This window comes from Neomonachus schauinslandi, chromosome 9 (assembly GCF_002201575.2).
Source record: "Neomonachus schauinslandi chromosome 9, ASM220157v2, whole genome shotgun sequence".
NCBI classification, from domain to species: Eukaryota; Metazoa; Chordata; class Mammalia; order Carnivora; family Phocidae; genus Neomonachus; species Neomonachus schauinslandi.
In genome coordinates this window covers 109,456,260-109,470,338 of record NC_058411.1, presented here as the reverse complement: position 1 = coordinate 109,470,338, position 14,079 = coordinate 109,456,260, and the positions used below count along the sequence as shown (strand labels likewise).

At 42.6% G+C, this 14,079-nt stretch overlaps 1 protein-coding gene across 1 annotated transcript in view; it reads right to left on the bottom strand.

Moving 5' to 3' along the window:
* THSD4 (thrombospondin type 1 domain containing 4) overlaps positions 1-14,079 on the bottom strand; it is a 200,060-nt gene that overhangs the window by 3,138 nt on the left and 182,843 nt on the right. The window contains exons 9-11 of the mRNA XM_021693931.1: positions 12,243-12,416; positions 5,722-5,901; positions 1,264-1,408 (exon numbers count right to left, since the gene is read on the bottom strand). Coding sequence (XP_021549606.1) covers positions 1,264-1,408; positions 5,722-5,901; positions 12,243-12,416 — 499 coding nt within the window. The remainder of the gene's footprint in view (positions 1-1,263; positions 1,409-5,721; positions 5,902-12,242; positions 12,417-14,079) is intronic.

Below are 14,079 nucleotides of genomic sequence, written 5' to 3'. Positions count from 1 at the left end.
TATTATCTATCATCTATCATCATCTATCTATTATCTATCTATCTATCTATCATCTATCTATTATCTATCTATGTATCTATCATCTATCTATTATCTATCTATCTATCTACTCATCCATCCACCCATCTATCCTATTGGCTCTGGCTCTCTAGAGAACCTTGACTATTACAATGTCCTTAACAGGAGAAAACTTTTTAATTTATTATGTTATGTTTTTACATTCAGCAATAAGGCCTCTGAGTTTTGTGTCTAGCTTATGAAGGCTTAACCAACCTCAAGAATATCTATCTTTTCTGGTATTTTTTTTTTTTTTTTTTAAAGATTTTATTTATTTATTTGAGACAGAGAGAATGAGAGAGACAGAGAGCACATGAGAGGGGATAGGGTCAGAGGACGAAGCAGACTCCCTGCTCAGTGGGGAGCCTGCTTCTCTGTCCCTCTTCCACTCCTGCCTGCTCATGTGCTCGCTCTTGCTCTCGCTCTCTCTCAAATAAACAAAGTCTTAAAAAAAATTAGGCCTTATCATACTTCACTTCCCTCGTATCGGAATTCTGTATTATAACACCCATAACCCTGTCTCTTCCTGACTCAGCATATAGTTTTAATTTCTGTGTTTTATAATGTGTTCAAGTATATGATAAGGCAATATACTTGAGGATATTATATGTTGAACCTCATGAACCTTCTTTTATCCTCTTTACAGATTTTTTTAAAAAGATTTTATTTTTTAAGTAATCTCTACACCCAAAGTGGGGCTTGAAATCATGACCTCAAGATCAAGAATCTCATGCTCCACAGACTTAGCCAGCCAGGCGACCCCTCTTTACAGTACTGAGTGTTCCCATTCAGGAATAGTCTCTCTATCCATTCACATTTCTTATTATGTTCTATATCAAGGTTTTCTTATTTTTAATTATTAACCGCTTTTTTCTAAATAGGCTTAGACCTTTCTTATTAATTTTCTTCCTTCCACTGTTTTGCACCTACAATTAAAAGTTGAAATCTCACTCCTTCGACCTTAAAGATAATGGAACCAAATCTCTGAAATCATTACCATTTTAGTCAATTTGCATTTAAGTTTGGAGGGTGGCTTGGATCACCACCCAAGCTATGGACAGTCATCTTAAACTATGAAACTTATCATACTGAAAGTGTTTTGACCCCCTGAGCCCCACAACTGTGGGCTTGGCATTTTCATACGAGGGAACTTGCTGGGGTTTAAGAAGGGTTTGTTTTCTCTCTGAGATAGGAATCCCTACTTACCAACTTCAGGGACACAGTCCTGAGGGTTACAAGATTCTTTCTCTTCTGGTTTCAACTGAGGGTCACAGAGATTGCTTAGGGTCATGTCATCTGACAGGCAGCGCACTTCGCGGACCCGGAAGCCGCCCTGGCAGCTCTTGGAACACTGCATGGTGACAAAAAGAGAGGGGTAGGTTTTTGGCTGTCCATTAGCTCAGCACACTGGAAGGGCAGATACTGGAAAATTTCAAACATCTTCGAAAGGAGACTAAATACTAAAACAAACTCCCATGCATCAACCAGCATCAACAACGATCAACTCACCGCCAACTGTGTCCCATCTGTACCCCACCCATGTCTACTCCACTTCTATTTTGAGGCAAATCTAGACATCACATCAGTTCTTCTATAATATTTCAGTTTGTAGCTCTAAAAGACAAAACTCTTAAAAAGTTACCACAATTGTATTATTACACCTAGAAATTAACAACATGTCCTTATCTTCAAAAATATATTCAGAGTTCCCATTTCCACTTCTCTTGTGAATCTCAAGTTTTTAATACCTTTTTTTTTTCTTTTTGAATCAGGATCCACAACAGGCCCGCACATTGCAGTTGACCGACAGGCCTTTTAGGACTCTTTTTTTTTTTTTTAAATATTTTATTTATTTATTTGACAGACAGAGAGAGAGAGCACAACCAGGGGAAGTGGCAGGCAGAGGGAGAAGCAGGCTTCCTGCTGAGCAGGGAGCCCGACGCGAGGCTCGATCCCCAGGACCCTGGGATCACAACCAGAGCTGAAGGCAGCCACTTAACTGACTGAGCCACCCAGGCGCTCCTAGGACTCTTTTTAATCCACAGGTTCACCCCCATTGCCTTTTTCCCCCATTGTACTTTATTATCTAGAGGAAAGGAGTCATTTGTCCTGTAGAGTTTCCCATAGTCAGGATTTTGCGGACTGCATCTGCATCGTACAGTTTAACATCTTTCTCTGTCCTCTGCATTTCCTGTAAATTGGAAGTTGGGTATAGAAGAGGCCCTAACGGGTGCAGGTTTGTTTGTTTTTGTGGTGAGACTGCCTCATTGGATGTGTGTGGTTGTCTCTGTTTGGGGATGTCAGCAGCCATGGATGTGCCATGTCCAGATCTATTAATCCACTGTGGTTGAAGAATGGTGGTAAAACTCTATCATCTCTTCTTCTTTTATTAGCTAGGAAACGAAAATAATCCCTGCCCCATGCCTACCTAGATTTGCTCTTTGGTACACCCAGTGGTACAGCTTGTTTAGGAAAGACGGGGTAAATGCTTGATTACTTTCCTTTATTTATCAGTCTTCAGAATAATGAGATGGTTTCCCTAATGGTGGATCCTCCAATTAGTTTTTTTTTTATTATTATACACTTATTATAAATGGATGGGTTTAAATACATATGATGTATTTCATTCAATCTATGGCAATTAATATCTTTACTGATGTTCACTGATGTCTCCTCAGTGGCTAGTCTGAGCCCTCAAAACTTGGTTCTTGAGTCCTTCGGGCATGAACTCAATTGTCTTTGAGAACTTCTTTGCCACCTGGGATAAAAAGATATTCTAATCTAATTTGTACGTATACAGTCCCAAACCTGGAATCAGCTGTTCTCTAAGAGTTCCTGGTTGCTTTTGGTGGAGAGTGGTATTCTGAAACCACACTTTGGCTGATAGGCACGCCTTTTGCTACTGGGTTGGCCATTGTTTCTAGGCTCTTTCAATGGGTAAATGGGTAAAACTGGGAAAGAACTTTTTTTTTTAAAGATTTTATTTATTTATTTAAGAGAGAGAGAATGAGAGACAGAGAATATGAGAGGGAGGAGGGTCAGAGGGAGAAGCAGACCCCCCGCTGAGCAGGGAGCCCGATGCAGGACTCGATCCCGGGACTCCAGGATCATGACCTGAGCCGAAGGCAGTCGCTTAACCAACTGAGCCACCCAGGCGCCCAAGAACTTTTTTTTAAGATATTTTGTGAGTTCATACTGATGTTTCTGATTCAAATTTGGGAAAACAGGATTTTCATTTAAACCTCTTCCATCTCACGTGTATCTTCATTCTCCTGAGTTGAGAATACTGTTTCCCAAGGATCCTGGGAAAGACAGAAAGCTACTACCATATTGTCACGGTATCACATGTTATCATAAGGTAAATTACTTGTTTACTTTAGCACTCACTATCCACTCAACTATCTCAGATTACGGTACAACACTCTCACTAAAAATACGATCATTGCAAACAGTGTCAACATTTTCTAATTCTCTTGGTCCTCAAGGATAGACAGTCAAATTACTGTTTTTGTTTGTTTTCCACTGGGTGTGGAGCTCAGCATGGGGATTGAACTCACGACCCTGAGACTAAGACCTGAACTGAGATCAAGAGTCGGATGCCTAACCAACTGAGCCAGCCAGGCGCCCCAAATTACTGTTTTAAAGCCACCTGCAATACTGCTGATGCTGCCAACTGGATACATATTTAGGTTGAATTGTTTCATTATATTTTCCATTTTGGGGGATTCCTTTGTTCAAATCTAATTTTGTTTTAGGATTGTCTAAATATCAGTTTACTCAAATTTATAAAACAAGGCATGTTCAAAGATATCTCTCTTCCTTCACTGTCTTTGCTGTTATCATAACCATTTATTTCATATTTGTTTCAGTTTACTTGTTTTGAATTTACATACAGAAAAAGTCACTTTTTGTGGTGGCGCACAGTTCTGTGAGTTTTGACAAATTCATAGAGTCGTGTATTTCCTGATGCAAATAAGATCCAAGAGTTTCATCAAACACAGCAGATCCTCTTGCCCTGCCCTTCTGTAGCAAGACTCATCCCACCCCATCCTCTGGCAATCACTGATGCGGTCTCTGTCCCTGTGGTTGTGTCTTTTTCAGAATATATAAAAGGAATCATACAATATGTAGCTCTTGGGGTCTTTCTTTCACTTAGCAAAGTGCATCTGAAGTTCAACCATGTCGGCTCGTTTGTTCTTGTGGCTGAGTACTCTTCTGTGGTTCGGGATGTACTGCTATTTGTTTATCTACTGGCCTGTGGAGGCACATCTGGGTTGTTTCCAGCCAGGTGTTTTGGGAGGTCATCGCCTCTGACTTGGCCTGATGAACTTGGCCCTTCTAGACCTTCCAAACCAAAGGGCAAAATAACACAGTGATCTGTTCTTGCATTCTCAAAGGCCGTGGCCAATATCAAAACAATTGAATTCCATTTCCCAGAAGTCGACAAAACACCTTTCAAACCCAACACCTGCTTTGTTCCCATTTGCCTCTGAGGTGTGGTTTACCCGTGCCCAAAGCCTGTTATCACTGGAGTAGACATACACTATTGGGAAACAGAATTCTCAGCTTTTATACATATATTTCATAAGCAAAATCCCTTTTATCACCTTTGCATGATTCTGAGAAAGGCTCTGGCCTCTACTCTGGCTTCCCCTACAGGCTGTGCTTGATGATCTTCAGTGACAAAAGGCAGAACGAACCTCTGCCAACCCCTCATGTGTCTAAGGCATGGTCACCAGCAATGATGCCTTAGGCAGTTTTCTGTCTTAGGAAGGTTTTTGAAAAAAAAATTGTTTTTATCCCTATTTTCATCCTTTCCCATTTTGTTCCTTAATTATCAACTTCTGTATTAACTCTTTCTCTCTCTGTCTCTTCATTTACACACTACCCTCCCTCCTCACAGAAAGGATTTGAGAGGTCTTAAGAAATACTTAATGGTTTACAAGATTTAAGGAAAAAAAGGTGAGAAGACTGGAGCAAAAAAGAAGATAAAAGTAGGAAAGAGAGAGAAAAGCTGGGGCACATTAACATACAAAATCCACTCTATGAGGTCTGAGAAACTCTCTCTTAGAGATGGACCACAATTTTGGTTCTGAGTTTCCAAGCGGCCAATACAAAGAGAAAAACAGGATCAATCTCATCATCTACAAATCCATAATGTCTACAGGATGAGGAAAAAAGTACACACACACACACAGAGGTTCCTGAGGCCTGACAGAAATTCCTTCAGTGAGTTTTACAATGAGATCACTGCACCATGTAGTATCCTCAAGAGCATCCTTGAACCCCTTCAGCCATTAATCTGCTGCAACAACATTTCTCAAAATGCAGTCCAAGGACACCTTTATCCAAGTCACCTAAAGAGCTTGTTCAAAATTCAAATTCCTCGGCTAGGGTGGACCCGGAATCCATCTTTTCAAACAAGATCCCAGTTGATTCTAATGCACACTGAGATTGAAAGTCACTGCTTTATGGCCTCTCCAGTTTAGAGATCAAGATGGTCCCAGCCTCTGGCTCCTCCCCAAGCAGGCTGCTTCCAGGGGTGCCCCAAAAGTGATAGTCTAGAGTAGGTCATTCTGGCACGTAGTAGGCGGTCTGACTGTCTCTGGGAGGAAAGAAGAATGATGTACTAATGCAATCTCTGTCAAGAGCACCATGACTTACCATGCTCCATTCTGTGTTAAACCATTTGGCCCCGCAAGGCTTGAGGTGGCATGCTTGCTGGCTGGGGGGTCTCTCCAGGAAGGAACATTCATAGGGGTCCAGCACTTCAAAGGTGTCTGCGTTCTTCCTAACACAAATCACCTCCCTCTGTTGCGTCCCACTCCCACACTCGATGGAACACTGGAGAAAAATCAGAGAAGGATGGGTGTCACATGCTGGAGAGGGGACAGGAACATCAAGGGATGTTTATGAGTGTTTTCTATCATCAATTCAGTTAGGACGAGCCCAGGGACACCTGGAAAATGTTACTGGGTAAGATGTAACAGGTGGATGGCAGTTTTCCCAAGAGCTCTGTGTCGGGAATGGAGCGTGGGTGCCCTGAGTTATCACAGTGCCAGGATGCTGGTCTCCGAGATCATGGTGCCCTCTGTGTGAGATTGAAATGGTTTCTTTTAGGCCACTTCTTTAGACGCCCCCTCCCCTGGCACACACAGAGGGACACATCAGCCTGTCAATTTGGTTGTTCCTGTCCAGTAGATTCTGACACTTCTCACTGCAAAACAATGAACTATCATTCTGGTTGATCTGCTGGTCTCAGCGGGTGGATACTGGAAATGACTTAGTCTCTCCGATCCCGCACACTTGTGGACGAGGGGCTACATTAAAATTCTTTGGGACACACAAAGCTGAGCAGATCCCAGACTGGGGACAATGTCCCCTAAGGTCAGCCCTCCCAACAGGTGGCCAGCAGGAAACCTCTGACTGCAGGGTCCAAGCCTCTCAATTCCCCCTTTGGTGGGAAGCTCGAGAGGGTAGTCACACAAAGAGGGCGGTCAGACAATTACACATGTTGGTATGTATTGTTAGTTTACAGAAACGTGATGTGTATAACTGCTCACAAATTATTCTCTTTCTATTACTTTGTAAAATGTTTCCTGTTCATGTCTGGTTTACTCTTAATACTTCCTGATTACAACATTTTAAAGCTGTGATCCATATACATCTTAAATAATCTACTTAATAACCTTAAATAATCTACTATCTTTATAAAAGCCTCTAACAATTTCTTTAGTTGAAACTCTTCATATTAGCTCTGCTGTCCGTATGCAGGAACGTAGTCAAATAAAAACAGTGAAAAAACCACACATACCTACAGAAGAAAAAGGCAAACCCCAAACCAATAGACTATGGTCTATTAGTCACACAGGACGTAATAAGCATCACCCTCAGCAATTTCCACTTGGTGCCCTTTTTTTGGGGGGGGGGGAACATCTTCATAAGACATCCAGAGGACAAATCTTCTTGGTTTGTTTTTCTTATTTTCTTCCATGTGAGTTAATGACTGATTTGGAGTATATTCAGGTTTTTCTTTTCTTTCAAATTCTGCGGACAATGACAACACTGGAGGCAGGAGAGGGGTGACCAGCTACCAGGCAAAGGCCTGGCCTCCCCTGCAGGGGGAGTGAGAGTGTGTGCTAAGGATCCAGGGGGCAGCAGGGGGGAGAACAGGAGACATGGAAACTAGTCCAGACATCGTCACTAAATAGCTCCGAGTCTTTGGCCAAGATATTGCACTTTCCCAGGTGCCCACTGTCTCGCTTGCAAAGTGGGGGTTTGGAAACCTGATCTGAAAGACCCCTGACTGCTCTGGGGGTCTGTGTCTGTACCGAGTGCTTGGTAGAATAGCAGATGATAAACCTTGACCAAAACTTGAAGCTACTTTCTGCTATTTTTTTTTTTAAGATTTAATTAATTTATTTGACAGAGAGTGAGAGCAGGAACGCAAGCAGGGGGAGTGGGAGCAGGAGAGGGAGAAGCAGGCTTCCCACCGAGCAGGGAGCCCAGTGCGGGTGATCCCAGGACCCTGGGATCATGACCTGAGCCAAAGGCAGACGCTTAATGACTGAGCCACCCAGGCGCCCCTATTTTCTGCTATTTTAACGAGGTCCTTAAGAGATTAGGCAGTTAAGGGAGAATGAGCACATATCTCAGCCTTCTACCCTAAATGCCCAGAAATGGCAGAATATGTGTGTTAGGAACAAGTGAATGGATGTGTGTGTGTGGGGGGGGGGATATGCATGTATGCATGAAATAGCATTTGAAAACGGGAAAGGACACTCATCCTTGGTGGACCAGAAATTATGGGGAATATTTGAATGGTGAAAGGCAGATGGGATTAAGTTGAAGGAGCACATCATAGTTCAAAATGCATATAGAAGAGGATGCCCAGCAAAGAGGAAGCAGTTCAAGAGCTTCAGGCAAGAAGGAACACGAGAAGCAGGAAGGAGGCCTCGGGATGGTGAGACAGTGATCAGCTAAGGCACTGACCAGGAACAGCAGGGCAGGGCTGACTGGCAGGGGAAAATGAAGGCATCTGCCCTACTATCAAAGGGCAAAGTGAAGACACTTTCGGATATTTAAGGGTTCAGAAACTTACCACTCATGATCCTATTTGAAAGACTTACTGGGTAGTGGTCTCTGATAAAATGAAAAAGAACCAGGAAGAAGACACAACTAGGAAAGACACAAAGTAGAAGAGTTGGTAAGAGCTATTGTTAATAATGGATACAGGGGTTTTGGGGGATGATGTTCTGGATGTTCTGGAATTAGACAGTGGTGATGGTTGTACAGCTTTGTGAATATACTAAACACCGCTGCATTGTAAACTTTTAAAAGGGTGAATTTTTTTAGGGTATGTGAATTATATTTTAATTAAAAAAATAACCTTTGGAGGGGAGACAGCTATTTTTAAACCTGAATCAGTATTTTCTATAAAATTAATTAACATTAATATGGAGCTAGATCCAGATGATGTCAACATCTTTTTGGAGATATTGTGGATTGAGAAACTGGAGGTAAGTACATGGAGACTTAAGGCTTCTGCCTGCTTTTGGGGGAGGATGTGATTGCTGATAGCTTGACACAGAAACACGACAGTTTAAAACTCTGTGTTAAAAATTTGAGTGTTAGGACTAAATGAATAAAAGCAGGATTTATAACTTCCAAAATGTTAGAGGGGAAAGATGGAATTAAGGAAACCTAATCTGTGCACATGTGCAGAAAGGAAAGAAGAAACAGACCAAGAAAGCATGGCAATAACCTAAATAAGAAACACAAATTAAGATGGCAGGGAAAAGTCCAAGCATGTAAGTGATTACAATAAATGTGAATGGTTAAAATTAAGAAACAGAGACTTGCAGATTGGGTAAAATTAAAGACAAAAAATAGTCCTGCATACAAAAGACATATCTTATAAAATACATAAAAATTGACAAAGATATACCAGGTGAAAATCAACAATGAGTAATCAGAGTAATGCAAATATCAGATAGAATATAATTCATAGAATTCATAGAAGAAAGGCATAGAAGACAGAGGTGGTATTTAAGAGCGATAACTACTTCCACTGAGCACTGGTAGTGATTATGTGAAAGACACCCCAGAACAAGGACAATCTACAGGTGAAGTAAACCCAGAACTGGAAGGGAAGAAAAGAAACATCTGTGCATCAATCTAGGCACCAATCTAGATATTGGTGGAATAGCTTATGAGTAGGATTTAGGCTACTTTGGCACCAGGTATAAAAAAAATCTCCTTAAGCTTGATAGGTCTCATTCTCTTGGGCTGGCTTTCTCCACAAACCCCGACAAAGCCATTGCCAGCACCTTTGCTCACAACTTCCCAGAGAGTCTCCTCCCTTAAGTCTACATTGAAGTCCCAGGGAAGGATTCTGCTAGGCTTGGCTTGGGTTCCATGTCCACCCTGGACAGTTCACTGTGCCCAGGCTCGTGGGGCGTTCCAGATGCCAACTACCATTCAAACCACATGGATAGAAGGAACATTTATTTTCACTTTAGTTTCAGTACATAAGCATGCTCTATTTCATTTTCTTTGGGGATAACATCAGAGTCCCAGGGTAGGGAGGTGACAGCAGGCTCCAACATCCTTATAAATCCAGAGCTAAAACCTTGTCGCATTCAGTCATGTCTTGACCCTTTTGGGCAACCGGGCACTGAATTCCATGTTTCTAATCTTGGCGGAAACAAACACTGCCTTCACCCAGATTCACAATCACTCTCAGTTCTCTGAATAGGCCTGGAGTCAACAGGAGGCCCGCAAGCAAAAAAGACCCTGAATCCTGCTCCCTTCTCTTCTGAGATTGGTAGACGTTCAAGTTGAATTGCACTGCTAATCCTCACCATGTGGAGGCTGTCCCAGTTTCCCAGAGGACTCTTCCCTTTGCTTTGTTTCTGTGGCTATTTGGTGTAATGCAGTCCTCTCTGAATTATCTTTGGGATTCGGGTCCTAGGTGTTTTGCTACCAATAGTGACATGGAAAACAGTGGGCAGACAAAATAATAAACACAGGAAACAGGGAACTAACATGCATTAGTAGGTATTCTCATCCTCACGTTTGGATGGGGAAACAGGCTCCCAGGCATTATGTTGCCTGCCCCAAGTCAGAAGAACTGCAGAGAAGTAGAGCTGGGACCGGCTATCAGGTATGTCTGACTCTGATATGCACTCGAGTAGCTCTGGGAGTACTCGAATTCTCTTTCTTTTTGAATTTTCTATATTTTACAGTTTGTATTATAAGAACATCAGAGGAAATTTGAGAAGAAAACATTTACCCATGTTGTTCATATAAAAACCCATTCTTCAAAGGGGCTGAGATAAGGTTCACTCACTGGTTTTCACTTGCCACTATATCCTATGTACTTTCTAGGTCTCCCTAATTATCACTGTTGTTGTTACATAATATTTTAATGAGTTATGATACAACGTAATATCCCTAAGTGCCCTGCTGTCATGAACACCTCTGTTAAAAAAGCCTTTTTTTCTTCTGTTAATTATTTCCTTAAGATGAAGCCCCAGAAGTGGAGTGACTGGTTAAGGCAAATGAACGTATTTATGGTTCTTGACTTTTATTGCCAAATTGCTTTCCAAGGGGGTTGTATCAACTTACAAGGACCGGGCAGTCTATTTTTTCAGGGTTTGTTTTTAGAGCTACTTAAATCAAATTCTATATGGAGCCAGGGGTCCTGATAATGTATAAATCATGATCATCAGCCAAAAACTCCTTGGAGAACCAGCCAGCCCTGCCAAATGCTAAGTGGCCCGAGAACTCAAAATACTAACAGCAATCATAACAGGGCAGTAAGAAGGAACGATCTTTTCCACATTTTCTTGGGGGATTTGTGTTCAATTTTGGAACACTGAGGAAAACATCAGTAGATCAGTGAAGTTACTTTATTAAAGTATTTGGTATTATCTGTTCTTTATAGGGAACAACTGCAACTTTTCCTATATCTGCTTCTATTTCCCCCCTCAGTTTTATTGAGTTATAATTGACAAATAAAATTGTAATATATTTAAAATATACAAATGATGATTTGATGTACATATGCATTATGAAAGGATTCTCACAACCAAGTTAATCAACACATCCATCACCTCACATAGTTACCTCTTTTGTGTGTGCGTGAGAATGTTTACGTCCTACTCTCTTAACAAATTTCAGTGATACAGTATTATCAATTGTGGTCACCATGTTATACATTAGATCTCAGAACGTATTCATCTTGTCACCGAAAATTTGTACCCGTTTACCAACCTCTCCCTGTGTCCCCACCTGGCAACCACCATTCTGCTGTTTCCCTGAGTTTCATTTTTTTTTTTTTCCACATTCCACATGTAAGTGATACCATGTAGTATCTGTCTTTGGCTGTTTGGCCTATTTAACTTAGCATAATGTCCTTCAGGTCTACCCATGTTGTCACAAAGGGCAGGATTTCCTTCTTTTTTATGGTTGAATATTCTTATATATATATATATATATATATATATAATATATGTACCATATATATTCCATTATATATATATACACACACACACCACATTTTCCTTAGGTTATCAACAGACACTTAGGTTATTTCCAGACCTCGCCTATTGTGAATAATGCTGCTATGAACATGGGAGTGCAGGTATCTCTTTGAGATAGTGATTTGGCTTCCTTTGGATATATCCCTGCAAGTAGGACTGCTGGATCATATCTATTTGTGCTTCTGACACTCAAATACAGACAACACTGGCTTTATTAACAACAATAATAGCAGCAGCAGCTACGATTTATTGTGTATTTGTTGTATGTCAGGCACTAGGCTACATTCTTCATAGACATTACTTCATTTCTCCTAAAAATAACCTCACACAGTACGGTCATTAACAGCATGTTATAGACAAAGAAACCATGCTAGATCATACGCTCCCTGAGGGCAGGAATATTCGCGTTGCTCATTCACGTATTCCAAGGGCTGAGAAGAGCACATAATAGGTGCTCAAGAAACACTGCTGATTGAACGAGGCTCTGAGAGCATAAGCAGCTTCTCCAGGGCCACGGGCAGCACTGCTGGGATTCACACCCAGGATGCCTGGGATACACCGTGTCCTGTTTCCCGGCCCCTCGGCTATGCATGCTCTCTTACCAGGGACGGATGAACCCAGCCAGCTCTGGCCACTCACCTGACTCCAGCTCCCTGCAAACCACTCCACCTTGCCCGTGCAGGGCCCATTGTCACACGGGGTGGCCTCCGCGGGCCGGTTGGTCCCACAGCCCTCCAGGGGCAGGCTGCTGATGTGGTTGGTCATGCACACCACCGAGCGTGTCCGCACTCCAGCCCCACACTCTGCTGAGCACTGCAAGACAGGAGATGGGCACGTTAGAAGGCAGGCCCCCTGCAGGCTCTGAGGCCACTTTCTAATGATGTGAAGGACTGAACATCTCGTTTCCCTACCAACTCTTTCCCCTAGGAGTCTCTGACCACTTTTCACGCCCAGCCTACTCCATTATGGGACATCAGTACGGCAAACCCCCATCTTAGCTTTCCTAGGACAGTCTTCATTCCAAATATCCTGTCCCAGTGCTGTGATTGATATGCTTACACTTGTCAGACAACCTGTTTTGACTTTTGCTTTTGAAAATAGATCCAGCAGCAGAAGAGTGAGAGCATGAACACTTGGGCATAGGCCTACTTGCTGGTAGCTGAGTCTGGGCTGTTCTGGGGAAGTGGGGAAGTGAAGTCTGTCACCTCTACCCTCCGCCTGATAGTAAGGCAGGGGTCCCAGTCATTGAAGGCCACAGCGGTGACAGCATTAGCAGACAGCTTCCTATAGATGGAGAGCTTGGCCTGGGAACCAGACACATCGGTGTTAATATCCCTACTAGCCTGGTGGCCTGGGGCAAGGAACCCAGCCCCTTCTACCTCTGGCATGCTCGTCTGGATAGCACATTCCTGGCAGGATTACAGGTAATGAATAATGTGCTCTGCATACAGAAGGTGCTTAATAAATGGTATAGGAGCTTGAAAGAGTCAAGTTCTGTATCCCCACTCTAAGGTAAAGAAACTGAGGTAAGGTCTTCACTTAAAGCCACGGAACCACCAGTGATTTCTGTCCTACAAGCACACTCTGTCCTCATCTAGGGCCTACTGAACACATTCCCGAGTCATACCCCAAAGCTTGAAGAGCATTTTCCATCTGTCTTGAAATGCTTCGGAATGCTGCCTTATTTTGCTTCTCATCCTATCTGTTCAGACCTTTCTGGACCTCTTTGAGTGCTCCCTAGATACTTCATGTTCACCATGTAAAACAATGAAGCACCCCCCTCATCACCATCCCCATTGCTACTCTTGGTTTTCCAATTTGTGCTCAAATTTCTACCAGGATTCAAAAGTTGACCATTCTTTTGAGTTCTTGCTTCTGCCATCAAGCCAACCTTCAGATCTCACAGATTCTGGTTTCACCACATTTTTCCTGTCCTGTTTCTTTCCGCCCATGGTTCCCAGCATTGATGTTCTTCCCCTGGACTATGGTCACAGCTTGTTGCTCAGTATCACCACCTTTTCTAATTTGCTGAGCTTCCAGGTGCTGGGAGTGCCATGTTGAAAATCCCTCTGATGCCGTCCCAGTCCAACTGGACCTCCCCACCTGCCATTCAAGCTCTCCTATAAGACGACCTCAGTCAGCCTCTGTCTTCTAGGCTAACTTCCCATTATTCTCTCCCACACAGCTCATGCTGGACAGAGCCTGGGTCCTCCATTTCCTGATTGCATGAAGTGCTCACCGTGCCTTATCCGTGTTGTTCCTTCTATCTGCTAGAGAGCTCTTCCCCTTCATCAGGACACATCGAAATCCATTAAGGCTCAGCTCAAAGGCCATCTCCTCTGCGAAAACTCCCTTGACTGCCCAAGTCAATATACTCTTTCCAGCCTCAGAATTCTCAAGACACTGTGCATCCTACTATTCTCCTTTATACTACAGTTACTTATGTCTTACTTTATTTTTTCCTTTATAGAAGTAG